Source organism: Sprattus sprattus, assembly GCF_963457725.1.
Source record: "Sprattus sprattus genome assembly, chromosome: 11".
Taxonomy (NCBI): Eukaryota; Metazoa; Chordata; class Actinopteri; order Clupeiformes; family Clupeidae; genus Sprattus; species Sprattus sprattus.
The window spans coordinates 10,691,937-10,719,285 of NC_137909.1; the positions used below are offsets into that span (position 1 = coordinate 10,691,937).

At 47.0% G+C, this 27,349-nt stretch overlaps 1 protein-coding gene across 1 annotated transcript; it reads left to right on the forward strand.

Annotated features, from left to right (window-relative positions):
• Positions 1-5,058: 5,058 nt before the first annotated feature.
• On the forward strand, positions 5,059-26,982 carry dpysl2b (dihydropyrimidinase like 2b). Its single transcript, XM_080847445.1, has 14 exons — positions 5,059-5,294; positions 13,556-13,644; positions 13,976-14,160; positions 15,282-15,446; positions 17,137-17,198; positions 18,060-18,140; positions 18,549-18,617; positions 18,902-19,022; positions 19,324-19,480; positions 21,490-21,631; positions 21,863-22,033; positions 24,158-24,337; positions 24,766-24,931; positions 25,699-26,982. The coding sequence occupies exons 1-14, from the start codon at positions 5,253-5,255 to the stop codon at positions 25,788-25,790; spliced, it is 1,722 nt and encodes a 573-aa protein (XP_080703571.1). The 5' UTR covers positions 5,059-5,252; the 3' UTR covers positions 25,791-26,982.
• The last annotated feature ends 367 nt before the right edge of the window (positions 26,983-27,349 follow it).

The following is a 27,349-nucleotide window of genomic DNA, read 5'->3' on the forward strand; positions in this document are numbered from 1 at the left end:
GTGGTGTGGGGTATCTAGTTTATTTTGGGGATCAGGGTAATGGGGTATCCGGCAAGAACTGGGGCATTTAGGTGGAGTCAGGGTTCAGCTGTTATTTGGCCTTGTGTGTTTCCTAAGATTGATGTCACTAGCTTTTAGCCAGCATTCTTCCACACAATTAGCCATGTTGTGATGTTAGCATCACCAGGGCCGTAAATCCTGAACGTCCTCTGGAAAATATGACCATGTCAGAGACTGACATGCAGAGGGAAAGGAGGCCTACAGAGACAAAACAAGCTAATCAGGCAGGAGGAGTTTTCACACGCACACGCACACGCACACGCGCACACACACACACACACACACACACACACACACACACACACACACACACACACACACACACACACACACACACACACACACACACACATACACACATACACACACACACCCCCTCTTTATCTGCCGTTCTAATACAGCTGGCCACCACCCTGTAACCCATGGTAACATCTTGGAGGGAGGAGTCATGAGATTTGCTTCCTTGAGATAGGTTGTTGGCAGGTGTGTGTGTGGTGAGGGGGAGGGGGTTAACAGTAAGTTAATACAAGAAGTATAGCGTAGGATGTCATGCCAAAAAAACAACAAAACATAAGCAACATTAAATGAAAGCATTCTGTAAACCAGTTCTAGCTCCACAGCCTGCCACCTCTCACACAGTGACTGGACCTCAGTAGAGTTTGGAAATCAGACAATCTGGACTGAAACAGAGTGAGTGTGTTACATAGCCCAGTTTATGAGGCTGTTCATGCAGAGTTTTACAGAGAGAATGGAGGTTAGATGAAGGACACTGAGAACTCCTGGGCTCAATGAGCGCAGTCTAATTCTTTAATTAAGGTGATGATAGATGAAAACAAACAAGACCGTGTGTTTTTTTTTTTTCAATGCAAGGTGGGAAGGGGGACTTCTTTTGTGTCTGAAACTTCGCTCTGCTCTCTGACCCCGCCCCGTCATTCCCCACCCCACCCCAATCCACCCCCTTCCTCCCAGCCGCCCGCCCAACACGCATGTCTCCGGGGGAGAGGATGCCAGACTGGTCGCTCGTCTCTGCGTTGTTATGGAAACTGGCCTTTGGCACTGTCAGTTATGCCAAAGCTTTGGAGAAGAGAACAAAACGCCCTTGTGTTTGGGATCCTTTCTCTGATTTGGGCTATGCTTGCTATCAGGACTGGTGCAGCAGCCGCCTGTCCAATAAGTGTGCGCTAGTCAGTGTGTAGCTACACCAGTGCAACATTCCACAGACGACTGCATACGAAATTACGATTGATAATTAATAATTTCTTTTTTTTTATTCTTAAAAAAAACAATGAGAGCACGTACCAAACAACACGATTTGCACTTGACGGGCTTTGTGTTGAGTGAAACAAGACAGTGATGATAGCGTAAACTAGTTTAACACTTGTACCTCTGTCAACACGTTTCTGAATTACATTATATTGTAATAATGTACAACTTCCGCACTACTATGACACAGCTCTTACGGCCGGAGGCGTGCTCCCGCGACTAGTCTCTACGAGGGATCACATCAGTCTGGTGCTGAAGGGACAGCGCCCTTCACCAGCCTTTGGCCGTGACGCAGCAAACCATCAAACGTGTACTGAGCCATTTGGAACAAGGGCTACTTCAACTTCCATTCACTGCTTTTATAAAGAAAAGTAATGTTTAAAACCCCACACTGCTGCTGTTGTTATGAACTCAAACATACTATTCACGATAAATATGAACTTCCAGCTAAGTGTTCAAGGTTTTGGCAGCTTATGCACTTATTCATCCTGTTTGCTATGAAGACGTCATTCTCGGGGCGTATTTTCCCGATCGGATGAATTGGCAAATGATCCGAGGGACGAACGGGAGAGCCCTGAATTGTCGGTGTCATTTTCCGCCACTCTCTAACTGCAGCACCTCCGGAGAGATCCGCCGCTCCCACTCTACCTCTCCAGCGCGCCTGAGTGGGAGTCTCTTCTACGGTAGACTACAGCTCCTCCTGCCTCAGCTGTTCATACACGCTAGACTTAACAGAAGGGTAGCCTAGATCCATCCTTATTAGTGTAAAACGATCTATTTTGTAAGAACATGTTTTTGTCGATGCTCTCTGTGTTTGTCATGTTTCGATCTACTTGCATGTGTTGTAGCCTATAATTGTATGCAACAGATAGTTTGACTTTTTGATTGAACGGATTGATGACAATGCTGGCCGTAACCCGTAACATTAGACCTGAAGCCGTGGACTGAGCCATGCTTTGATTTATGTCCATTGTACAGATTAGTAATTACATGTATGTGTAGTGCTGAACCTGGATTAGTGCAGCACCAGCGGTGGTTGAAGTGCAAATATTGATGTGCCTTTCAGCCCAGAGAAGCAGAGACGCATATTGATGTTCACGCGTTGAGAGAAGGAACACCTGCATTCATCGGAAAGGCGGTGGTGGCTCTGACTTGCATCTTACGTGACCAGCCCTTTTCTCCCCAGAAAAAAACAGCCATTCTTTCTCTTTCTCCTCACAATGGCCGCTCCCGAGGAAATGCCAGCTTTCTTCAAGAACATGGGCTCGGGTAGCCCCAAGCCACGCCAGAAATTCTGTGGGATGTTCTGCCCCGTGGAGGGCTCGGCCGATAGCAAAACCCTGGATTTTGATTCCCTGTCCACGAGCAAATCGGCCCAACCCGGCGGCCGGGTGATTGAGAAGCAGGGAGATATCTCTCGACCCAAAGTAGAGATCCGCCACAGCACCGGCAAGGAAGCCCTGCAAAACCTCAACGATAAGGTAAGTAGATAATGAATAAGCCACAGTCATTACGACAATCGTTTATTTCCGTTTAATCGTGATCTGTGTATACCTATCCATCTATCTATGTATCCATCTAATGCCATATACACGCCCATGTGCAGGTACTAGGATACAGTGGTGTGGGTTCAGATCTGTGTCTGAGCTCATCAGGCTCTCATGGCAGGAGCATGTTAGTGTTCTCTGACAGATCCTCCATCCTCCTCCACCTGGACTCGGGGTCAGTAGTGGAGCAGTGGAGGAGTGAGTCCCTGGTCCCATCCTGATAGACTTTTGATTCACCATGGACACCCTCCCTTGCTGGGCAAAAATATGCATAAAGACAGACAGACTGAGCCCCCCACCCCACTCTACAGTGTAATCACCAGTGTTTCTGCAGAGGTCAGCTGCTGCCACTGTACCTCCTGCTTTGTGGATGACTGCTGTTGCATTATGGATGGAGACTGTGTGGTATGGTGCCTTTTACAGCCTTGCTGTGTAACAATAAGGGCTTTTGAGTGTAAATCAATAGACTGTATAAGCATCAGTATGATTTTGAACAGTGTACATTTTATTGTATTGTTAAAACGGTTTTGCAGTCTATATAGGCTACTGTTTAAACAGATGAAGAATTACTTTTAGTTGAGATTTTTGTTAAGGTCTTTCTACTCGGGCTGTATTTGAGTTCACCACATTCACGAATGTTCACACATGTTAAAAGGTGCCCATGTGGACAAATAACAGTAGTTTTGTACTATGTATAAAGGCCTCCTGTTGTCTTGGAAACTGGTGTTTTGTCAAATAAATCTAAATATGACAATCATGACCAAATAAACCCACTGATAGAATCTAGAGTATGTTAATATAGGGGTGATTCTAACTAGATCCGGTTGACAGGCAGTTTAAGTGGCCTTGTTTGTAGGGCATTTCTCTAAGTCAGTCAATCACACATTTGCAAATGAAGTTAAGTTGATTATACTTGTGGTGTATCTTCTAGTTGGGTTCTAGTAGTTTGTTTGAATGCATGTCAAACACCTATTACCTTTTTATAACTGGTGGTCTCAGTATCGTCCCCACTGTAGTGGACGGTGAAATATTTTTGAAAAATGACCTCTTGCACCCTGCAAAAACATGATGGTTGATAAAACATAACTTCTCATGAATGTATTGGAATGTTCTGTGCACAACACGTGTGCATGTCAGAAACATATGGGCTATAACTGTAGTATCAGAGGATAAAAGGATACATCATTCGGATGCAAGGCCTTTGTAAGTAGCATTCCGATTCTTTCCGGGGACGGACTCCTAGAAGAGTGACTGTTTGAGCTCACGGTAACCCGTACAGTATTAGAGAAGAATGATGCTATTGCCAACCGTGCACACGCACACACATACACATACACATACACACACACAGCCCACACACACACACACACACACACACACACACACACACACAGCCCACACACCACGCCAGCCTAGGGGGACAACACCCTAAGATTATTCCATTGCTCTTTCCTCCAAATGGAGGTGGTGCCACACATCTCCTCTATAGGTTTAGAAAGCTCTTAAGCATTTACACACACACACACACACACACACACACACACACACACACAGGATGAGAGAGAGTGTAATCTAGTACTCTGCCATGGTGATTGAAAGCTGCAGCTATATTTCCCTCCTCACTGATAGATCCTGATGGATCAATACCGGCAATGGTTTGCTGCAGTGTGACCAGAGGGAAGGATTACTTATGGATGAACACAATATCATGGTGCTTGACCTGTAGTTAGTGTCATCACGGCCTGGTCTTTAAAGTGTCATCTAGTAGTTCCTTTCCTTTCCAATGAAGTGGATTTTTTATTATTTTATTAAATGCATCTGTCCACCTGGCAAAAAAAGTGTAACCTAAAACTTTTTTGAGGTTAAGGCTACTTTTGCCCTCCGTGTGAATGAGATTCCATCTGCTTTTACGCAGATTCTCAAAGTGTATTTTGAATGAAACAGTGACTCGCTTTAGACTCTTTTGACATTTTGCCAGGGTTGTATTCCCCTTTTTTCACAGTCAGAACAGGGTCACTTGAAACGGTCCCTGTTTTCTGTCCCGCACTGGAGAAGCGGACACGGGGAGGGGCGGTTTAGTGGAGTAGGGCGGGGCTCTGCGCATGCACGCTGACTCCGCTGTGAAAATCTTTCGCTCAGTCGCTGAGATTGTCTGGGTGGACTTGGTGCATTGGTGGAGATAGGAGAGACAGGAGAGGGCACTGCTTCTCGAATTGTTTTGTGTTCAGCTTATTCTTCACGCCAGTTTCTTGGTTCCCTTGTTGCTTTAGTCTTATTACTTGTCACAATCCTCATCCGGCCTCACCCCTTTACAAACCTGCGCATCTTTTTTCACCGATAGCGGTCTGTGAAGGCAATAGTAGCATACACACAGCGGCGAAGATGTCTGGCTATCAGGGCAAGAAGAACATTCCACGCATAACCGTGAGTTCACAGGATTATGTTCCGTCTTATGTTTTGGAAACAAATGAAAATCGCTCTTTGATTCCAAGGCAAGTATGTAACGGAGGTTTATTGTACTGTTATGACAAGTTGCTATCAACGGCGAGAGACCTGTTTGCACCAGCTGAGGGACGTGTTTTACATTGACCCTGAGTTGAATGTAGGCTAGGGTGTTCCAAAATGACTTCATCCAGCGCAGAGGACAGAGAAATACATTTGAACCAAGATGCGAATCCTGTCGCTCGATGCTACTGTAACTGTTCTTTATTCTTGTTCGGTGCTCACGTTGACGTGTGTGAATATGAACTGTACATTTTGTGTTTTGAATTTTCATGAGCATGTTAGTAATTTTAGCCTACCTAACAAATACATTATTACTGTCCGCAGCAATGACGCCGGTGAAACATGTGGACATTGTCCTCTCAGGCTAATATAGGAAGCGCTACGGCGACGGTCTTTTGTTACAGGGGTTGGTTGGTTATCGACTCTCGCCAACTGGTGGAGCAAATGCAATGGATTTCTCGCATCCGCCCATCCGCTGCAATGCCGTCTGAGGGATTTTTTTTAACGATGCCCACTTACGTTACAGTGTTTCGCGGTTTTATTTTTAGATCTGTTCAAGGATAAAGAACTGTTACCAGCCGCTGCTAATGGGTTTGTGTTATGGGCACAGCAGTTTCCCCCGTGAAATAGTCAGACATGCACACTGATCATGGCGAATATAGAGCGGTTCAGGTTCATGGAAAAAAGCGACCTGGAGGGAAACAGCGGCTCCGGTTTCCTTCCTCATTTCTCTGTCCTGACTCTGATGAGGGACGCTTCGTAGCATAAAGCCTCTCTTCACTGCTGTGGAATTCTGTCGGCTTTTGCCAAGTCAATTCGATTTTGTTTTATTTAGTTTCGCGCCGCCGCCGGCTTTTCTCTTGAGTGTCCGTGGAGCCTGCTTAGACTGCGTCCCACCCCGCTGCTATTGAACAAGTAGCCTACCGCATGAAGCCGCACACTCACATGTTCAGCCTACTGCAGAGAGAGTCAGGGAAAGTCATCACACGTCTCACAAACATGCACAGAACATATTTTGGCTTTAACGTGTCATTGTTGGTCAGTGAAGTCATGTCCTTGCTCATGACACAAAGAGACCCGTGGCTTGTGGTGTACGCTTTTGTGTCTTACAAACAGAGAGCTTTGAAGGAGGATTTGGCAGTGCGCTGGAGTCAGGGGAGATCTGGAGGCTACAGTTAAGAGGCCTGCATTTGGCCGAGCATCCTTCCCCCCTCCCGCTCCCGCCTAACTCTTTCTCTGAACATCCAACAACTGTACCCAATAGATCACTGATCTCAAATGTTAGACACTGTGCAGCCAGCAGCAGCCAGCAGACAACACACATGAATGTGTGCATGCAAAAACACACACCACACACACACAGATGTATGAACATCTCTCTCTCACACAGACACACACACACACACACACACACACACACACACACACACACACACACACACACACACACACAGAGATATGGCCTTACTGAGCATGCCTCAACTCCCATACATCTCTCATATGCTCCAGTTTCTGAACTTTCTCCATCTCATTGACAGACATGGCAGTGGTGGTGGAAGAGAAAGAGAAAATGAGAGCAAGGCTGATAGGGCGGAGGGAGGGAGGGAGAGAGAGAGAGAGAGAGCTATAGAGCTATAGAGCCACAGGAATGATGCTGTAAGGAGCTGCAGGCTCAGAGAGCCACACCCTGTGTTGCCATGTGCTGCTCAGGCTGCTGCTGCTCAGGCTGCCCCCGGATAGGTGTGCTGCGACTTAAACTAATTAATTCATCCATTAGTTCATTTATTCCCTTTATTCTGGTGTTACTATACCTCATTCATTCATTCTTTCACCTACTGTACCTCATTCATTTCTTTCATTCATTCTTTCATGTGCCTCTTTACCTCATTCATTCTTTCATTCGTTCATTCATTCTTACGTGTGCTACTGTACCTCATTCAATCTTTCATTTACTGCACATGTGGAGGCTTCTGTTCTCTCACACACACACTGCTGGGGTAATGCAAATGTTTACTTTCTCTGGTTATGTTAACCTATAACCCCAGGGTAAAATAAATCACACACACACACACACACACACACACACACACACGTATAGGGAGTTCCATTCAGTAAGTGTGTTGTGGCATGTGTGTAGACCCAGAGCGTGTGTCAAGCCCTGATCCCCTCTGGAATCGCGTGCCATTCCCAGTCTCATCCAGAGCTTCTCAAACAGGCCAGTGTTCTCCTCAGACCGGCTCCAGCCGAGGGAGAAACATCACATACATTCAGCTTTGGGCTCAGGGTGGACAAGGGCTAGGCTAAACACCAGACACCACTCCAGATGTGTGTTGTACTCATTCACACACACACACACACACACACACACACACACACAAAAACACACACAAACTGTCATCGATGTCAGACACCACTCCAGCTATGGGTTCTACTCATGCACCCACACACACACACAAACTCTCTCCTTGATGTCAAACTCGACTCCAGCTGTGTGTTCGACTCCTGCGCACACACATGCCTTGACATATCTCCAGCTGCTACCCCTGCACACTCACGCACACACACATGCACACACACACACACACACACACACACACACACACACACACACACACACACACACACACACACACACACACACACACACACACACACACACACACACACACTCTGTCCTTGATGTCATTCATTTTATTTTTTCTTGGTGGTTGGCTAAAGACTGGCGTGGGTCTGTAGCTACACCTCATTAGATGAGTCACTGGGCTGCAGGAGGAGATGCTGAATGGGGCCTGGATCCTGGCAGGATGCTGCGGCTGTAACCAGGGTGAAGCAGGTTCTGGCCCTAATGACCCTAATCTAGCCCTGATTTGACCATAAACTAGCCCTGATCTGACCATAAACTAGCCCTGATCTGACCTTAAAGTAGCCCGGATCTGGCCTTTATCTAGCCCTGGTCCTATTGCTGGTCTGGCCCTGATCTGACCATAAACTAGCCCGGATCTAGCCCTGATATGGCCCTAACCTAGCCCTGGTCCTAGCCCTGATCTGGTTTATCGCTAATCTTGCGCTGATCTGGCTCGGGTGTGGTCCTGATCTGGAATGGATTTACATGGGGGGCTGTCCAGCTAGGGTGAGCTGCTCAGACAGAGACGTGGTTTTGGCCCAGGTCTGGCTTTAAATTGGAGTGCGCGGGAGTTCCTCACCGGCCAGATGAGGGCTGGGTGTGGCTCAGATCTGGCTGGGTGGTGCTCCACTGCGACCTGTGTGTGTGTGACAAAACTGACAACACTGCCAGCTCTCATTAAAAATGCAGGTGATGTGTGTTTGACCAGCTGCTGCCCTTGGAGAGGGAGTGGCGGCCTAACGGGAGACGGGCCTGAGAAATACTGTACACACACTCTCACACACACATACACACACACTAACACACACTCACTCTGCACACAGAGGTCTTCACACACCCTCACTCTGCACCAGAGATATGGTGTAATCTGAGAATATGGGCTTAATTTCCCTTTCTCAGTCTGTCTCACTGTCTTCTTCTGTACTGCTTACCACACACAAGCATACTCATGCACTCATATGCTCACGCAGTCACACACACACAGTCTCACACATCCACATACAGTCACACACATAGTATTGACTCACACTTGTGATCACCATAGCAACTAGGCTAGTTAAACCATTGCACATTCACACACACACATGCATCTCCCCCAGTTACCCCAGAATGCACCTCTGCGCCCACCCAATCTCACATTCACACGGGACACAAAAGCTGGTTTTACCCCTCCGAGTTGCCTGCCAACCACCGGGTTTCTCTCCGCTTTGTTCTCCAGGGTTTCCCCATTCATGTTTACCCCACCAAGGGGCCTCCTGGCTAGAGGGATAGAGCTGGAACGCCAGAGCCAAGCGCTGATCTGAGTACAGTGAGTAGCTGTAAACCCAACCTAATGCCAGTTAGCTTAGCATGGGCCACCTGTACCTTGTATCAGCCTCTGTGTCAGTCTCTATTTCAGGCCTGGCGTCAGAGGCCTTTGTGAGAGGATCAGGCAGTCAGAGATGTCTTATCCTGCTTGTTGGCCCAACAGAGTGGTGTGTGTGTGTGTGTGTGTGTATGTATGTTTGGGAATTGGTGTGTTTGTGTGGAGCTAAGATTATGTTATTGTTGGTGGCTGTGATGCCAGAGACCCTTCTCTCCCTGACAGCCATGCCTGTGAGACCCTGGAGAACATCATGGATGCTTTGTCTATGTGCATCTGCTGCCAAATACTCCACCAGCAATACCTGGGTCAGAATCACCTTATATGGCTTAGAGACCCACCTTATAAGTACCTGACATGGCTCAGAGATTGACGTTATATATTCACTTTAAATCATCCTATAAGGCATAGAGATTTACCTTATCTTCATCCTATACATCTTAGATATTCACCTTATATGACACTGGGAACTGTGCTGAGAGGCCATAGAGAAATAAAGCAGGCGTGGCTCCAGCTTTCTATCTCCATTTCTCTCCATCAGAGCAGGAACAGCGATCTGCATCCTCAGCCCAGGGTCTGCAGTGTGTCTGCTCAGCTTCTCTCTCACACTACGCTTTCCCTACTCTGGGAGATGCTTTGAAGCTGCGTTTGAGAAATGTGTGTGCTTTTTTTCCACCTCTTCTGAGTGATTTTATTTTTATTTCCCAGTAGCTTTGCTTAGCTTTGATCTGCATTTCATTTGTCTTTTACGTCTGCTACACTGCCTGTTTCTCCTTCTGCTCCTCTCCAAACTCTCCTCTCCTCCAAGCTGTGTCATTTTTCCTCTTATTGTATAATTTTCCCAGGCAGTGAAAAATGCACCTTTCACAAAAATTGACAGTCTGCTTTCCAAAAGCATATCAAAGCCTCTTACTGTCTCCAGTTAAATCAACAGAACGCATAGTACGTCTGCACCCCAGGACTGAGTCAGGATCATTGTCTAAAAATGCATTACCTCATAGGTGATAAATGCTTTGCATCTTGCTGCACAGTCCTCATCTATTTCAGCTCTCAACGCTGGGCAAATCACGACCCTTAACAATGAGGTATGCAGAGCGGTTCCCATCCTGTTTGCGTGTGGCCGGGCCGTGTTTCCATCCTGCAGGAGCTCCTTAGTGTGTGTGTGTGTGTGTGTGTGTGCCTCCTCAGTGCCCTGGATCTATGCCAGAACAAGCAGCAGAGGTGGGGAGCAGAAGTTCACCTCACAACTCAGAGGCATTTGGCCAGCTGTGTGTGTGTGTGTGTGTCTGTTTGTGTGTGTGTGTGTGTGTGTGTGTCTTTCACCGTGGTTAACCTAAAACATGTCATTGTTATGATTGTTTAATTGCATATCCTGTAGGGTTCTCTGCCTTTGCTCATTTGTGGGGCATGGAGATGGTGATCAGGTCTGTAGTCATACTCACCAGAGGCCTAGCAACAGAGTGAGTACAGCTGAGGTCTGTAATCACAGACACCGGAGGGATAGTGACAGAATGAGGCTCAAGGCTGTAGTCACAGACACTGGAGGGATAGTGACAGAGTGAGGCTCAAGGCTGTAGTCACAGACACAGGAGGGATAGTGACAGAGTGAGGCTCAAGGCTGTAGTCACAGACACAGGAGGGATAGTGACAGAGTGAGGCTCAAGGCTGTAGTCACAGACACAGGAGGGATAGTGACAGAGTGATGTATATGGGCTGGAGTCAGAGACACAGGAGAACTGCAGATTGTGCAGGGCTGCTGACTGAGCGTTATGATCAGCTATTGCGTAACGTCATGGCTGTGCAGTTGCTGCTGGAGCGATGGTCAGAATGAGGGTGGGGCCGTCTCCTTCAGCTCAGTTGTCATCCGGGGAAGGGACGCTCTCTGAATAGACCTCACATCAGCAGTTGTTCTGTTTCAGTGCATTCCTAATACTCTCACAGAGCAGCTCGCCGTCATGACGTCGTCTAAATGAAATGCAATTATCATCCCATGATACCATGTGCCTCGGAGTTTCACTGTCTTTCTGAGTATGTCAAGCAGCATCTGAGAGTGATTAAATAGGAGGCAGTGTCTTAGTACGGATAAATATATGGCAGCTTCTTAATGTAGATAAATATGTGGCAGCGTTTGAGTATGCATACAAAGTTTCCTGCACTTTCTTTTTGATTTCTTATGTAAAGCAGTATTTATTTATTGTCACACTTGATCTCTATTGCTCGTTCTTTTATTGTTCTCTCGTTTCTACGCCGCTTTGGATAAAGCGTCTGCTAAATGAGATAGTAAATACAGTGTGGTAGCATCAGAGTATGGACAGAAACGCTGTTGTCATCCAGGTTGCTGTTGTTGGGACAGAGCCATAGGTCAGCACTGACGTTTGTTCTCGTCCCGTCCTGCTGCGGTGCGGCCGCTGTCCCCCTGCGCTAGCCCTAGTGGTTTTGGCAGCACTGTGAATGGGAGCCGTGCAGTGCAGTGCAGGGCCTTGGTAGCCTGCGAGACAACAGGCATGCAGAACGTTAGGGGCACACAGAGGCGTCTTTGTTTTTGGGGTGGCAGCCTGAGGGCCTTGTGACTGGGATTGTTCTGCCGCTCCCTCCCTCCCTCCGCAGAGAAGGGGAAGGGCCAGTGTGTGTGAGTGTGTGTGTGTGTGAGAGTGAGACAGACAGACAGACAGACAGACAGATAGACAAAGAGAGAGAGAGAGTTTTTGTGCGACGGAAAGGAGTGTTTGTGTGTGAGTATGGGAGAGAGAGAGAGAGAGAGAGACAAAATGTGTGCGTGTGTGAGTGTTGTGTATGTGTGTATATTACTGTGGGAAAGGGACATGAGTGTGCGTGCGTGTGTGTGTGTGTGTGTGTTTGTATGGAAGGGGGGTAGTGCAGGGGTCGGTTTTTCTCAGAGTTTTGTGGTCCAGCTGGATGACTATTTTCCAAGTGTGAAGGATCAATTTGAACCCCCCTCACCCCCCTTTTCCTCTCATATGGAGTTGAGGGGGTGTGCTGCTGTGAAGGGGGTGGGGAACACGTTGGTGTCATTGGTGGATGCAACTGAAAGCATGCATTCTAGAGGGAGGGCTATCTGTTAATCAGTCGATGTGTAAAACAGAATGTATGAGTTATGAGTTGGAATGCCACTGTGGAACACTGAACACTGAGGTCCACTTCTCAGCCAGAGACAACACCTCCCTCACTCTACCCCACTGCCCACTAAACACAACACCTTTCCACTTCTGTGTTCTCCCCCTCAAATGCACACACACACACACACACACATACACACACAATTTTCTCTCAGATCCCAGTTTTCTGTCACTGACACACATGCGCAGGCGCGCACACACACACACACACACACACACACACACACAAACACACACACACACACACACACACACACACACACACATTCACACATTCACACACTCACATACACACAAACACACAACTAGCACACAGACTCACTTACCCGGACTAAGCCTAGATGCTCCCCAATGTCTACAGTGTCAAAGGGCAGTGGGTGCTGACAGTCAGCCCTCTGCCTCACAAACACACATACACGGACAGCAGTGTGGACGTGCCAGTTAGCCCTCTGCCAGACGGAACATCTGCGCTCCGTGTCCAGTGTGTGTGTGTGTGGGGGGGGGGGGGGGGGGGCAGAATGGAGGGAACAGGGCTAGTGGAAGCTGTCATGTCCCCCCCACCCACCCCTGAGGAAGCTGTAATTCTGCCCTATGTCCTCGAATGCACAATGGCCACCCCCAGAGAGCAGTTCACTCTGAGATGCAGCCAGCCCTGATGTGGCATGGGCTTGGGTTAGATCAGAGCCAGAGTCCATTGCTGCTCCAGGCTGATGCTTTCTGTGGAGGAGGCGGTTGCCATGACAGCGTTGCCAAGAGCAACAGACTGTCTCATAAGTTGCCTTTAGCAGACAGCTAGGAGACTGGGCCTATGTGTGTGTGTGTGTGTGTGTGTGTGTGTGTTTGTGTGTGGGTCCTGCCACACGGTCCGATGCGCACGCTGGCATAGAGTCTGAGAGCCCTGCAACAGCTGCTGTCAAAGCTGTGTGTGTGTGTCTGTCTGTCTGTGTGTGTATGTATGTGTGTGTGTGTGTGTGTCTGTGTGTGTATGTAAGTGTGTGTGTGTGTGTGTGTGTGCTGTCTGACACAAAAAGTAACTTTTTTTCTCTGTCCTCTCCAGAGCGATCGTCTCCTGATCAAGGGAGCAAAGATTGTGAATGATGACCAGTCTTTCTTCGCTGATGTCTACATAGAGGACGGCCTCATCAAGTAAGTGGCCAACTGAGCCACCTGCATGTCATTATTATATCAGATTAATAACCATGGAAGTTTATTTCCTCCAGCTGTTCTTTTATTGTTTCAAAAAACTGTTTAGCGATCTAACACATTTATTGAATTAACTGATACTTTTATTCAAAACATTTGACCGTGCATGTTACAGTGTTTATCTCATCAGTATAACCTTGTGATTCATGACATTATTTAACATCATTAGATTTTAGTCTAATAAATGTATATTTAGGAGCATTGGGGCCACATAAGACAGGGTCTCAGTGAGGTCTCATGATGGGGGGCTCACCTGTGATCCTTGTCTCGACAGGCAGATCGGGGAAAACCTGATTGTGCCTGGTGGGGTGAAGACCATCGATGCCCACGGCCGCATGCTGATGCCAGGGGGAATCGATGTGCACACACGCTTCCAGATGCCTGACCGAGGCATGACCGCAGCTGATGACTTCTACACGGGCACCCGCGCCGCCCTGGCAGGGGGCACCACAATGATCAGTACGTATGCTAACCATCATGCCAATGATTAGTGGCTTACCACTGACCAGTAGATATGTCAATGACCAATATATCTCTATGTCAATGACCCGCACATATGCCAATGACCAATATATGTCAATGACCAGTAAATATTCCAGTTATCAGTACGTCTGCATACTAAGAAGAATTTATAAAGTATGCAGCTGATATTGGGCATTACATCATCGCTCCTCTCAGCAGGCAGCATTAGATAAATGATCTAGACCTCACATGTATCAGTAATGTTGTCTCTGCTACGCTGCTTGTGTGATCTATATGCAGACCAACTATAGGAGGTCAGACACCAGTGCCCGCCTCTTTAAACTCCCCCTGTGGATCAGCATGTAGTACCCTGACTGGATCAGCCTCTGTCTGTGAACACTACAGCTTCTCTGGCACAAACTGCTGAATGCTGCAGAGTTTCAGAGCCACCTGTGCCCTTCTGGTTCAGGAGGCTGACCTTGGCAGAGTGCTGTGCAGACACACACACACACACAGACACAGACACAGACACGCGCACACACACACACACACACACACACACACACACACACACACACACACACACACACACACACACACACACAGACAAACAACCAGCCTAGCAAATGCCACCTGCCTACATCATACAGGCAAACACACACATACACAAACCTTGCAAATGGCATCTGCCTACGCACATAGAGACAGCCAGAAGAACCGTCAGTGAAAAAGACCAAATGTTTAAGGGTGGCTTTTAAACTGTTTATGTTTGATGTGTGTTTTTGACTCTGTGTGTATCTCTGTGTACATATTCACTGACACGTGCTTGCCTGCATGTTTATTAATCTGCTTGTGTGTGTGTGTGTGTGTGTCGTGTGTGTGTGTGTGTGTGTGTGTGTGTGTGTGTGTGTGTGTGTGTGTGTGTGTGTGTGTGTGGTGTGTGTGAGTGTGCCTGTGCGTGTGGGTGTGTGAGCGTGTGTGTATGTGTGTCTGTGCGTGTGTGTGTGTGTGAGCGCGCGTGTGTGTGTGTGTGTGCGTGTGCGTGTGTGTGTGCGTGTGCGTGTGTGTGTGTGTGCGTGTGTGTGTGTGTGTGTGTGTGTGTGTGTGTGTGTGTGTAGTCGACCATGTTGTTCCAGAGCCTGGTGCTAGCCTGCTGTCAGCCTTTGAGCAGTGGCGCCAGTGGGCGGACAGTAAGTCTTGCTGTGACTACTCCCTCCATGTGGACATCACAGAGTGGCACAAGGGCATCCAGGAGGACATGGAGACGCTCATCAAAGACCACGGTACGCCCCACCCAACCCCACCCCCAGCACAGCCACACACACACATTGCACATATAACAGCACAGCCACACACACACAGAGCACATATAACAGCACAGCCACACACACACTGGGCACATGTAACAGCACAGCCACACACACACACACACACACACACACACACACACACACACACAGAGCACAAATAACAGCACAGCCCCACACACATACAGAGCACATATAACAGCACAGCGACACACACACTGGGCACATGTTACAGCACAGCCACACACACACACACAGAGCACAAATAACAGCACAGCCCCACACACACACTGAGCACATATAACAGCACAGCCACACACACACTGGGCACATGTTACAGCACAGCCACACACACACTGAGCACATATAACAGATTACATCATTGTAAAAGAGACCGTACCCAGGGAGTAGAGGGTGAAAACGGGAGTGCATTTGTATTTTTGTCCCATCCCACTCCTACAAGGCACGACAGAATTAAAAAAGATTTCTTGTCCCATCCTGTTCTTGTGTTGTTCGTGTTTTTAAGGGGGGAATGGGTGTTGTTTGGGTTGGTTATAGTCCGCTGGCACCTTAAGTTCTGAAAAAAGAGGTGATGTTTGGCTACATTTAGCTGCCACCTGCTTTATAGGTGCGTCTCTGAAGGCCACACGCCCCCTAGTCAGGGGTGAATTGGACAACTTCTTTACAGATGTTATAACAGCGTATGGCGTTTTAACACAATCCCTCCTGACTATTAGAAACGCCTTTCAATATTTACACTTGCCTGTCAGTGTGATACATAAAACATTGTGCTTCACTCTGTGTCACCCAGACTGACTCCATTGTTGGCAGTGACATTTGTGTTGTCAATCCACATGCTAGCAGTGGTCAGGTGACTGCCTGCAACCAACCAGCAACCAGCCACCAGAGCAAACAGAACATAATTCAAGAATACTAAAAAAGACAACAGAATTATGTTCTAGCACCCTGTTCAAGCTAGCATTATGTTCAAAATAAACTGAACTGCATATTTGTATCTAAAAATGTCCTGCTGTTATTTTGTTTCCAGTCCACCCACTTCCCTTGACTTTTTTTCCTGTCACATCCCAGTCACATGATTAATAGTGAATTTGACTCCCATCCATGGGAATTGCGCAGGCATCTTGTGACCCACAGGATGTCAGCCACTTTCAGAGGCCACGCGCACTTATAACATTTAGTCTTGTATTAAACTAAAGGTAGCTCAGGATAAGAGTAATGACAATATAAAAGAATGTTCAAGTTCAACAGCTTTTCAAACAGTTGATTGGAGCACCCCTCTGGTCAGCAACCAATCAGAGAGCCTGGTCACACATACAGAATGCATATCATTGATAACATTAAGTTCTAATGCATGTTGAAGCTTTATGTCTTCATAAGGCCGGACTGAGCTAAAGCACTTTTTAAAGTGGAAATAAATAAATACATTTATATAGAAATGCTGACATTTGACCGGCACACAAATCCTAGACCATGATAAGCACATTGATGTGCTGAAATTCATGTTGATATGGATGTGACATCTAATCTGCTTACGTGACTTTGACCACCGCATTTTTTCCCCATGTGAGCATGAAACAGTCATTTGTTCTGCTGACTGTGTGTGTCCTCCCAGACTGTGTCTCATGTGTACCTCTGCCTTTTTCAGGAGTCAACTCCTTCCTGGTCTACCTGGCTTATAAGGACATCTTCCAGCTCACTGATTCTCAGGTAAGGCTTACTTTAGAACCGAAAGCTTCTGGAGCCTTTAGAAGCCAGTCAGCCATTGCCTCCTCCTGCTGACCCAGCTAAACACCCTCTCTATCTGTCCAGGGAGTATACACACACAGAGAGCCCTTACACTCCCAGGGATTTAAATAACTATCTACTAAATACTAAAATACTTAATCATGTTCATGTCTTATGTAAACATAATTAGGTATGAGTCATATCCCTTATCACATAAATATGTGTGGCTTCATTCTAGTCAAATTATTGTGTCTGTAACCTGTAAGTCTGTATTTATGCTTGCCATGGCAACTGGGCTTCTATTTATAAACATGCTAATGAGTGAAGCTGTGGTGCCACATGTTGTAGTAGTGTTCCCCATCTGTGCCTGCCTGTGCCCCAGACTTAACCACTGATGAATGGACTGATAGTTAAGATATCTCAGGCACAGATCTGGCATGCATCTGGGCCAGATCAGATCAGTGCTGGGCTGAGATGTGCAGTCCTTTGCCAGAGACTGGAGCAGTGCTTGGTTCTGGTTTCCCCCTAGCAGCCAAAGGCAATGATGAAGCATGTTTGCGACTCAGCCTCCACGAGAAACAGAGACCTGCTTATGCTGGCACCCGTGTGGAATGCTTAGCTCTGTGGAAGCAGTGAGCCGTGTGTTCTGGAAGCCAAGCCTGAGGGCTGATGGTCCCTTTGGTCCAGAACTCCTAATGGTCTCTCTGTGTGCTCTGGGGGTCATGGTGGAGAAATGCCTCTGGAGGGAGTGTGTGTGTGAGTGCAGGTGTTTAGTGTGTGTGTGTGTGTTTGTGCCCGTACAGGTAAATTAATTGTTTAATGTGTGTGTGTGTGTCCTCACAGGTGTACGAGGTGTTCAGCACGATCCGTGACCTGGGAGCCATTGCTCAGGTCCATGCTGAGAATGGAGACATCATCGCTGAGGTAAACGCACACACACACACACACACACACACACACACACACACACACACACACACACACACACACACACACACACACACAGGAGCTTACCCAGCTGAACTCTTACACTGCCGCTGTGTCTCGCTGCAGCTCTGAACACAGATCTGAATCTGAGCAGATGTCTAAAGAAGCTTAAATCATCACTCACACATAGGACATGCCTTAGTGGAAACAGATGGGAAGCTCTGTTGATTATTGGTTAAAGATGGAGTTTATTGTAATCATATGCTGATTGTACCATCTGTATTTGCCTCACTCTTCTCTCTCACCTCTTTTACCTCTTCCTCTTCCTCTCCTGCTCCTGCTCCTGCTCCTCCTCCTCCTCCTCCTCCTCCTCCTCCTCCTCTCCTTTCCTTTCCTCACTCTCAGGAGCAGCAGCGTATCCTGTCTCTGGGAATCACAGGTCCAGAGGGACACGTGCTCAGCCGCCCAGAGGAGGTAAAGTGCACACACACTCACACACACACACACACACACAGCCATACACGCACACACACACACACACACACACACACACACACACACACACGCACGCATACAGTACATTTTCACACACAAACATACTCACACCCATAAACGTGCACACAGACACACATACAAAACCACTAACATCATAGACACACTACACTCAAACCCACAAGCATAGCTTCAGAGCTGATGTGTTTGAGCAGACTGATGTGTAACTACACCCCCCCCCCCGTCCCCCCTCCCCCCCCCCACAGGTGGAGGCGGAGGCAGTGAACCGCTCGGTGACCATAGCCAATCAGACCAACTGCCCCCTCTATATCACCAAGGTGATGAGCAGGAGTGCTGCTGATGTCATCGCCCAGGCCAGGAAGAAAGGTGTGAGATGGGAGGAGTCCTCAGTTTGGGTGTCTCCATGGCAACTTTAAGCTGTTTTTCATTGGAATGTGATGTGTTCCTTATAGGGGTGTCCTTGGGTATTCTTGTCTCTTGGAACTAAAGCAAGCGGATGCTCTTCAGTTCTGTTCTATGTGTGGCCTAGGGTTCCCCATAGACCCTGGAAACATCTGGCTTAGTTGATCTTGGCCTAAAGCCATGCGTCGTTTGGATAGAGGAAACAGCTCAGAGCAGCTTCAGCTTGACTGCTTTTAACTTGTTGATTGTGATTGGTCTGTTTAAGGCACCGTTGTGTACGGAGAGCCAATTACAGCCAGTCTTGGCACGGACGGCACGCACTATTGGAGCAAGAACTGGGCAAAGGCGGCGGCTTTCGTGACGTCTCCTCCCTTAAGCCCTGACCCCACAACCCCTGACTATCTCAACTCTCTCTTGTCCTGGTGAGAACCACACACACACACACACACACACACACACGAACCTACCATACATACGCACATACACACACCTGGGCCCTGTTCGGCGTACAACTGAAGCTAAGATAATTAATTTAGCTTGCGACATGAGATAATATAGCTCGCTAAATGAGAACAGGCCAAGCCGGTCTGGCGACGTGCACTAAGATAAAAAATCGTCTAGTTAAGTTATCTCGTCAGCTAAATTGCGCGTGCACGTCCCGCTTCAAAAGGCAGGAAAGGTCGATCACCAAAACCATGATTTTTGTAAAGGTACAATAGTCTAAGCTCAAAGAAAAAGACACATTTTTTCTACGCTAAGGCAGGATATGACTATGAACGCGTTATGAAGAATTCAAGACCATAATCATGTCAATAGCCAACACTGCCGCCGCTGCGATATATAAGAAACTGTCTATAGGCTGTCTAATAAGCAATATCTTTTCCAGTGTCCCATATGTGACTGGTGCAGTGGGTAGAGCTCCTGGTTTGAATGTCACAGATCACTGGTTCAACTCCCCCTTCCCTCAGTACTAATTGTAGTTTAACATCTCCTTGTACATCGCTTTGAATAAAAGTGTCTGCTAAATGACTAAATGTAAATGTATTAATACAAAATTCAAGACATTTAAGCAATGAAAATAAATTGTGTGTATTTCTCCCTTCTTATCATGCATCCACCTTAATCATTTTCTACAAAAATGATATGCTATGGTGTAGTAGACAGAGTACTTTATTCACTACTGCACAAAAACTAAACACGTTTGCAAAACTAGACGTTTGCAATGAAGTAGGTAAAACAACTTTCGACAATATCTCCGTAATTTTTCCTGGGATCAAAGAAGACGTTAGTATTCATGTGCAAACTAAAAACCACGTCTCAGGATTGCTGCGCATGCAAGTTATTTCGGGTGTATCAACTGTACCCATGTCTCAACTATACTAATACCACTGTCATATAATTATGAGTGCTTTGTTCTCCGACATTACAAAAATGAAGGCTACCACTGGCAAAAAAAGTGAAGACATTCAATGTTTGACTGGCTTTGCAGTACATTACTCGAGACGGTCTTTTAAATGAATAATTTCTTGTCGGGTGGATCGGTAGTGCTCATACAAGAACTCATCATGATGGAAAAATGGATCTTGGCGATCGCAAAGAACTCTTCCTACGCTAATCAAACTATAATATGACTCCTTGTCAATGGGACCCCTCCTTTTGGCGTGGGTGTGGCAAGTTTAGCCAGCTAAACTTTGGTTAGCCTCCCCTGGAGCAGGTTAGTGCTAAGTGATATGTTACTATGGTAATTTATCAGAAGTTGCTTCGCCGAACCCGATAAAGGGGCGTTCTCTTTTTTTAAGGCTGGAATCTAGCTTGCTAAACCGCTTAGCGAGCGTCGCCGAACAGTACCCTGAACACACACACAAACACAAACACTTACTATACACACACACACACACACACACACACACACACACACACACACACACACACATGAACATACCCTAAACACACACACACACACACACTTACCATTCATACACACATACACTCACATGAACACACACAAACACACATACACTTACCATACACAAACACACACGAACATACCCTAAACACACACACAAACACACACAACTCTTTTGTGTGTGGTTAAGACACTGTTGAGTGACATTTTGAATAATATTTTCTTCCTAAAATGAAAACAACATACCAATGTATCTTTAATGTATCCTTGTGTATATGACATGGTATCTATTAGTATAGACAGTCCGTATTGTTTAATTTGTATAAGTATATAAATTAATTCTTTACTGTCTCTATGATGTGTTTAGCATTATTGTAGGAGTTTTGCTAATGTTGAACTCTCTGTAGTTCAAATTGATCTCCCTCTGGCTAATTGGTCTCTCCCCCTATTTTTCTCTGTCTCCCTCTCTCTCTCTCTCTCTCTCTCTCTCTCTCTCTCTTTCTCTCTTCCTGTCTCCGTCTGCAGTGGTGATCTGCAGGTAACTGGCAGTGCCCACTGCACCTTTAACACTTCCCAGCGTGCCGTGGGCAAAGACGACTTCAGCCTCATCCCTGAGGGCACCAACGGCACCGAGGAGAGAATGTCCCTTATTTGGGACAAGTGTGTGGTAAGACGCACACACACACATGTGCACACTCACACACACACACACACACACACACACACACACACACACACACACACACACACACACACTCACACACACACATTGATATACATATGCACAGGCACACACACACACACACACACACACACACATGACTGGATAAATGGTGTCCCTCTGATATATAAGTGCTAGGTGTGTATATGACACCAATTTTTATCCTGGTGACTGTAGGTGACAGGAAAGATGGATGAGAACCAGTTCGTGGGGGTCACCAGCACCAACGCTGCCAAGATCTTCAACCTGTACCCCCGTAAGGGCCGCATCGCCGTGGGCTCTGATGCTGACCTCGTGCTCTGGGACCCCGACATCACCAAGATCATATCCGCCAAGACCCACAACTCTGTAAGTTACCCCTGCAGACACACACACACACACAGACACAGACACACAGACACACACACCTAGAGCACAAAGTCATTGCTCAGATGCAGACCTGACGCTCTGTTTCACTGAGATAATCTCTGCCAAGAGCCAAAACACTGTAAATTACCTCCGCAAGGGGCAAAAAATTGCCCCATCAATGACAATCAACTCAGTCTAGAGGGGCACTGCAATAGAGAGCGTGAGCTCAGAAAAAGTAAACGTCTGTGGTTCTCCCTGCTGAAGTGAAGTATGCAACTCAAGGGCCCACGTCTGCCCAGTGAACCAGAACAATACCCCTCTCACACCAAACTGTTCCTGTTCGAGGTGTGAGAATGAGGTCATTCAGCTCTGGTCTCTTTTAGGATAAACCAATTCCTCACAATCATGTTGATGATTGGTTAATTTAAGCTGAGTGGTTTAGCTTGTGACAGACTACTAGTGATTCGCTGAGGTCATTAGGGCCAGGGTGGAGGCCTACCAGTGACTCATGGAAATGATGTAATCTCCAAACTTTTAGAACTGGATCACGTCCCTCCTGATTGCTAGCAGACCTGTGTGTGTGTGTGTGTGTGTGTGTGTGTGTGTGTGTGTGTGTGTGTGTGTGTGTGTGTGTGTGTGTGTGTGTGTGTGTGTGTGTGTGTGTGTGTGTGTGTGTGTGTGTGTGTGTGTGTGTGTATGCGCGTGCCCTCATTGACTCAGAATTGTTTGGCTTTCATTGCTTAGTCTTTTTCCTCTCTGTAAGGAAAGGAACTGCTAGGCGGTGTGTGTGTGTATTTTAGACATGCATATGTGTATGTGGATTGTGTATCTGCATGTATCAATGTATTTGTATGTATGTGTGTGTGTGGTGTGTGTCTGTATGGTGTATGAATAGTGAAACTGGTCATTTGTAGTGTGTGTTGTGTAGGGAGGCGCAGGCTCTGTGAATGACCTCATGCCGGTCTGGCCCATTGGGGTTTACCAGAGATGACTTCAGTTCCAGTAGCATGAGAAGGGGTGATCACACAGCCTAACACACACATCCTCACTGTCTAATGGACACACACCCACCATCACTGTGTAATGGACACACACACACACCCTCACTGTCTAATGGACACGCACACACACTTCCTCTAACTAACCACTCCCTCCCTGCATAATGCACACGCAAACAGGCACGGCCCTAATGCACACTGGCCACAGAAACTCTCACTAGCGCATGCAAACACACTCACAGCCACATGCACACGAATACAAACACACTCACTACCTCCATGCAAACACACTCACAGCAACACACACACGAAATCAAACACACTCACTTCCTCCATGCAAACACTCTCACTTCCTCCATGCAAACACACTCACGGCCACATGCACACGAATGCAAACACAGCATCTATTGCACTAATTAAGATCTTTTTTAAAAGCTCATTATGTATTGGTGACACCCATTTTGTCAACATGCAATATACCTGAAGACTGCTGCAATGCACTACAAAGCCTTTAGAGGGCACTCATGCGAATCATTTATGAATGGGAGTGAAGAGAGTAGAGTATTGCTTTTAACGGAAAAATGGGTGGACAAAAAAAAACAGCAAAAGACGGCAATGTATTTTGAGCATTTCTGTTTGGACAGTATGGAGAGAGTGATCATCAAGTTTCACTTGGTGGTTGTTGTTTGGATGTCCGTATGTGGATGTATACAGTCTCTCCCATCTGAGCTTCTTTGGAGTATAACATCTTTCATCTTTAAGGGGCTGGAGGTGCTAGGGTTATATTTGTGTGTGTGTGTGTGTGTGTGTGTGTGTGTGTGTGTGTGTGTGTGTGTGTCTTAGTTGATGTCTAACCTAATATGAGTGTTGTAGGCGGTGGAGTATAACATCTTGGAGGATGTAGAGGTGCACGTGTGTGCATGTGTATGTGTGTTTGTGTGTGTGTGTGTGTGTGTGTGTGTGTCTGTGTGTGTGTGTGTGTGTGTCTGTGTGTGTGTGTGTGTGTGTCTCTGTGTGTGTGTGTGTGTGTGTGTGTGTGTGTGTGTGTGTGTGTGTCTGTGTGTAAGTGTGTGTGCGTATGTGTGTGGGTATGCTGTGCCTAACCTGATGTCTGTGGTTTTTGCAGGAGGTGGAGTACAACATCTTTGAGGGTATGGAGGTGCGTGGCGGGCCCCTGGTGGTGATCAGCCAGGGCAAGATGGTCCTGGAGGAGGGAACCCTTCACACCACTGAGGGCTCAGGACGCTTTGTCTCCCGCAAGCCCTTCTCTGACTACGTCTACAAGAGGATAAAGGCTCGCAGCAGGGTGAGACAGAGAAAGAGTGTGTGTGTGACTGGTGGTCACTGGTGTTCTTCCTTCTGGTGCGTGACTGGTTTATGAAGTGTGTGACTTGTCTTCCTCTCTCTGTAGTGTGTGACTTGTCTTCCTCTCTCTGTAGTGTGTGACTCGTCTTCCTCTCTCTGTAGTGTGTGACTCGTCTTTCTCTCTCTGGTGTGTGTGACTCGTCTTTCTTTCTCTGGTGTGTTACTGGTCTTCCTCTCTCTCTGGTGTGTGACTGGTCTTCCTCTTTCTGGTGTGTGACTGGTCTTCCTCTCTCTCTGGTGTGTGACTGGTCTTCCTCTTTCTGGTGTGTGACTGGTCTTCCTCTCTCTCTGGTGTGTGACTGGTCTCTGTGGATTTTCACTGGTCGCTCTGTCTCTGGTATTTGACTGGTCTTTTCTGTGTTCCTGTAGCTGGCTGAGATGAGGGGTGTTCCCCGTGGCCTGTATGACGGACCAGTGTGTGAGGTGTCCGTCACCCCAAAGACATTGACCCCCGCGTCCTCTGCCAAGTCCTCTCCTTCCAAGCAGCCATCTCAGCCTGTCCGTAACCTGCACCAGTCCGGCTTCAGCCTCTCTGGTGAGCCTTTCGATGAGCACACCTGTTCACACACATACTCACACTAATGCTAATACTCTGATGAGCTGCTTTATGATAACACTCATGCTAATGCTAATACACCAGCCCAGCCCTTTTATGAGCACACTCATGCTAATGCTAATACACCAGCCCACCCCTTTTATGAGCACACTCATGCTAATGCTAATACACCAGCCCAGCCCTTTTATGAGCACACTCATGCTAATGCGAATACACCAGCCCACCCCTTTTATGAGCACACTCATGCTAATGCTAATACACCAGCCCCGCCCTTTTATGAGCACACTCATGCTAATGCTAATGATAATACTCATTGACAAAATCTGGCATTTTATGGGTTTTTATGGGTTTAAAAATTGGCATTTTATGGGTTGGAAATGGTTCAGCACAACATCTACTGTTCTCAAGGCCAATGCTGACTTAGATTTGAGCGGTTGGTGGATATCTAGGTCATCATATACATACAGCCCCGCTCAGCCTCATGCCCATCTTTTAGCATTTTTCACAATTGTGCAATGGGTGGAGCTTAGAGCTGGGGGGGAACTTACACTTTAATACACTAGTCCAGTTTTAGCCTCTGTATTCAAATATATATTCACAACATGTAAGTTACAAACTTTTAAATCATCTGGTATAGCTAACCAGAACAAGACCTCTGCAAGTAATTTAGAGTGTGACCCAGAGGGCATCTGTTTTGGTGTGGTGCTCTCATTTCATCTCATCTCCCTCTGTTGTTTCCTGCCCAGGCGCTCAAGTTGATGACAACATCCCCCGACGCTCCACCCAGCGCATCGTAGCTCCGCCCGGGGGCAGGGCCAACATCACCAGCTTGGGTTAAGCCCCGCCCACACATGACAGAAAAGGAGGTTTTGGGGAGGGGGGTCACAAGGAGACAGGGGTGCTAGCCATGACATCACACCCCCACCCCCACGAACCAAATCCTCCAGAGGGCATCCATGTCCTCACCTTTACCTCTCCCTGCACCCCCTACAACCCACCCACCCCCACCAATCTCCTCTTCCCTCTTTCCTCCTTACCCCCTCTCCTATCCCCCCACCCCACAGGAGACCTTAAGAAAACCACATATTTGCCTCTTGAAGGAAAAAATGGATAAAAACTAAAACAACACTTTATGTTTGAGCACTTGTGATTGTATGATTTAGTGTTTTATACTGTACTTTCTATATTTTTTTTTATTTAACATTCATTTAAAAATGAAGATTAGCGTAGACTGAGTGGTTTTGTGTTTGCCAGAGCAGGGCAGCTGAGGTGTGGGGGCGCCTTGGTCTACCGTCCCCTTCTTGTGTTTTAGGGAGACGGCCATTGGCAGTGCCTCATCCACACTGCCCCACGTCATAGCCTTTGTCACACACGTAAGCCTCATGGATTCATTCCAGATGCCACCGGACCGGTACCGCTGTGGCCCAGATGCCACAGGCCCGGTACAGTTCTGGCCCAGATCCTCTGCACCCACACAGGGTTTGACCCCGATCTGTTTAAGAGTCAGCTGCTGTCCTAGTCGAGTTCTTGAGTTCTTATTGGGAGGCTTTTTGACTTCTGTTTGGGATGGTGTTTGTCCTAGTTAAGTTCTGATTTTGACAGTACTTTCAAAGTTGAGTTCTGATTGGAACAGACCTTTCCCAGTTGGGTTATCATTGAGTGGCTGAGCGCTCTGCTCTTTGCCTCTTATCAATGCCATTCATGTGTGTGTTGGTGAGAATGACAGCTAAGGGACAGAACGCTCCGATTTCCATCCCACTTCGATGCCATCCGTCACCCTCACACCCACAGGTGGATTCCCCTTCTCACGTCCACCCTGTGCAGTGTAAAAGGTAGTTTGCAAAGTAACCATAAAGTTGAAAATAAGACTTGTAGTACAATCACATTTTAATTTAAGAATTCAAATATTTTTAAAGAAAGTGAAATAGAATCAAGAATTGCTTTTGGAAGCATTAGAAAGTGTGTTCAAGCGATGTAATAGTGAGTTGGAAAATGTTGAACATCTCATTGAGCCTGTGTTAATAACAACTCCACCTGTTGCTTCTCCTTGACCAGATGTACCTGTATGAGAAGCCACAGGCTGACGATGCTACTGGCTGAAGCACCAGGCCTGTGTGGAAGCTCAATCATTAACTGATGGCGTTAGTGGAGTTGTGATCTGAAGTCATCTGATTATAACTGGTAGTGTTGGGTTGAGGCCCAACACTACCAGTTAGAGGTTAGAAGAGTTTTAGAGCTTTAATGGAAGCTGAATGAGGAACTGGTTGTCTTAGAGAAGGTGAAGACCAAGTCTAGCCCTTAATACATCTGTGGCTGAATAGATGACGAGAGAGATAAAGAGACCGACAGAAAGAGAGGGATAGAGAGATGTGTAGGGATGGAGTCAGGAGGTGAAAC

Bases quoted from the DNA above. Each gene is read 5' to 3' on its own strand.
- dpysl2b (XM_080847445.1), top strand. From the start codon at position 5,253: ATGTCTGGCTATCAGGGCAAGAAGAACATTCCACGCATAACC. The intron at 18,618-18,901 runs GTAAAGTGCACA...CCCCCCCCACAG, and splicing joins TGCTCAGCCGCCCAGAGGAG to GTGGAGGCGGAGGCAGTGAA. The intron at 19,023-19,323 runs GTGTGAGATGGG...GGTCTGTTTAAG, and splicing joins CGCCCAGGCCAGGAAGAAAG to GCACCGTTGTGTACGGAGAG.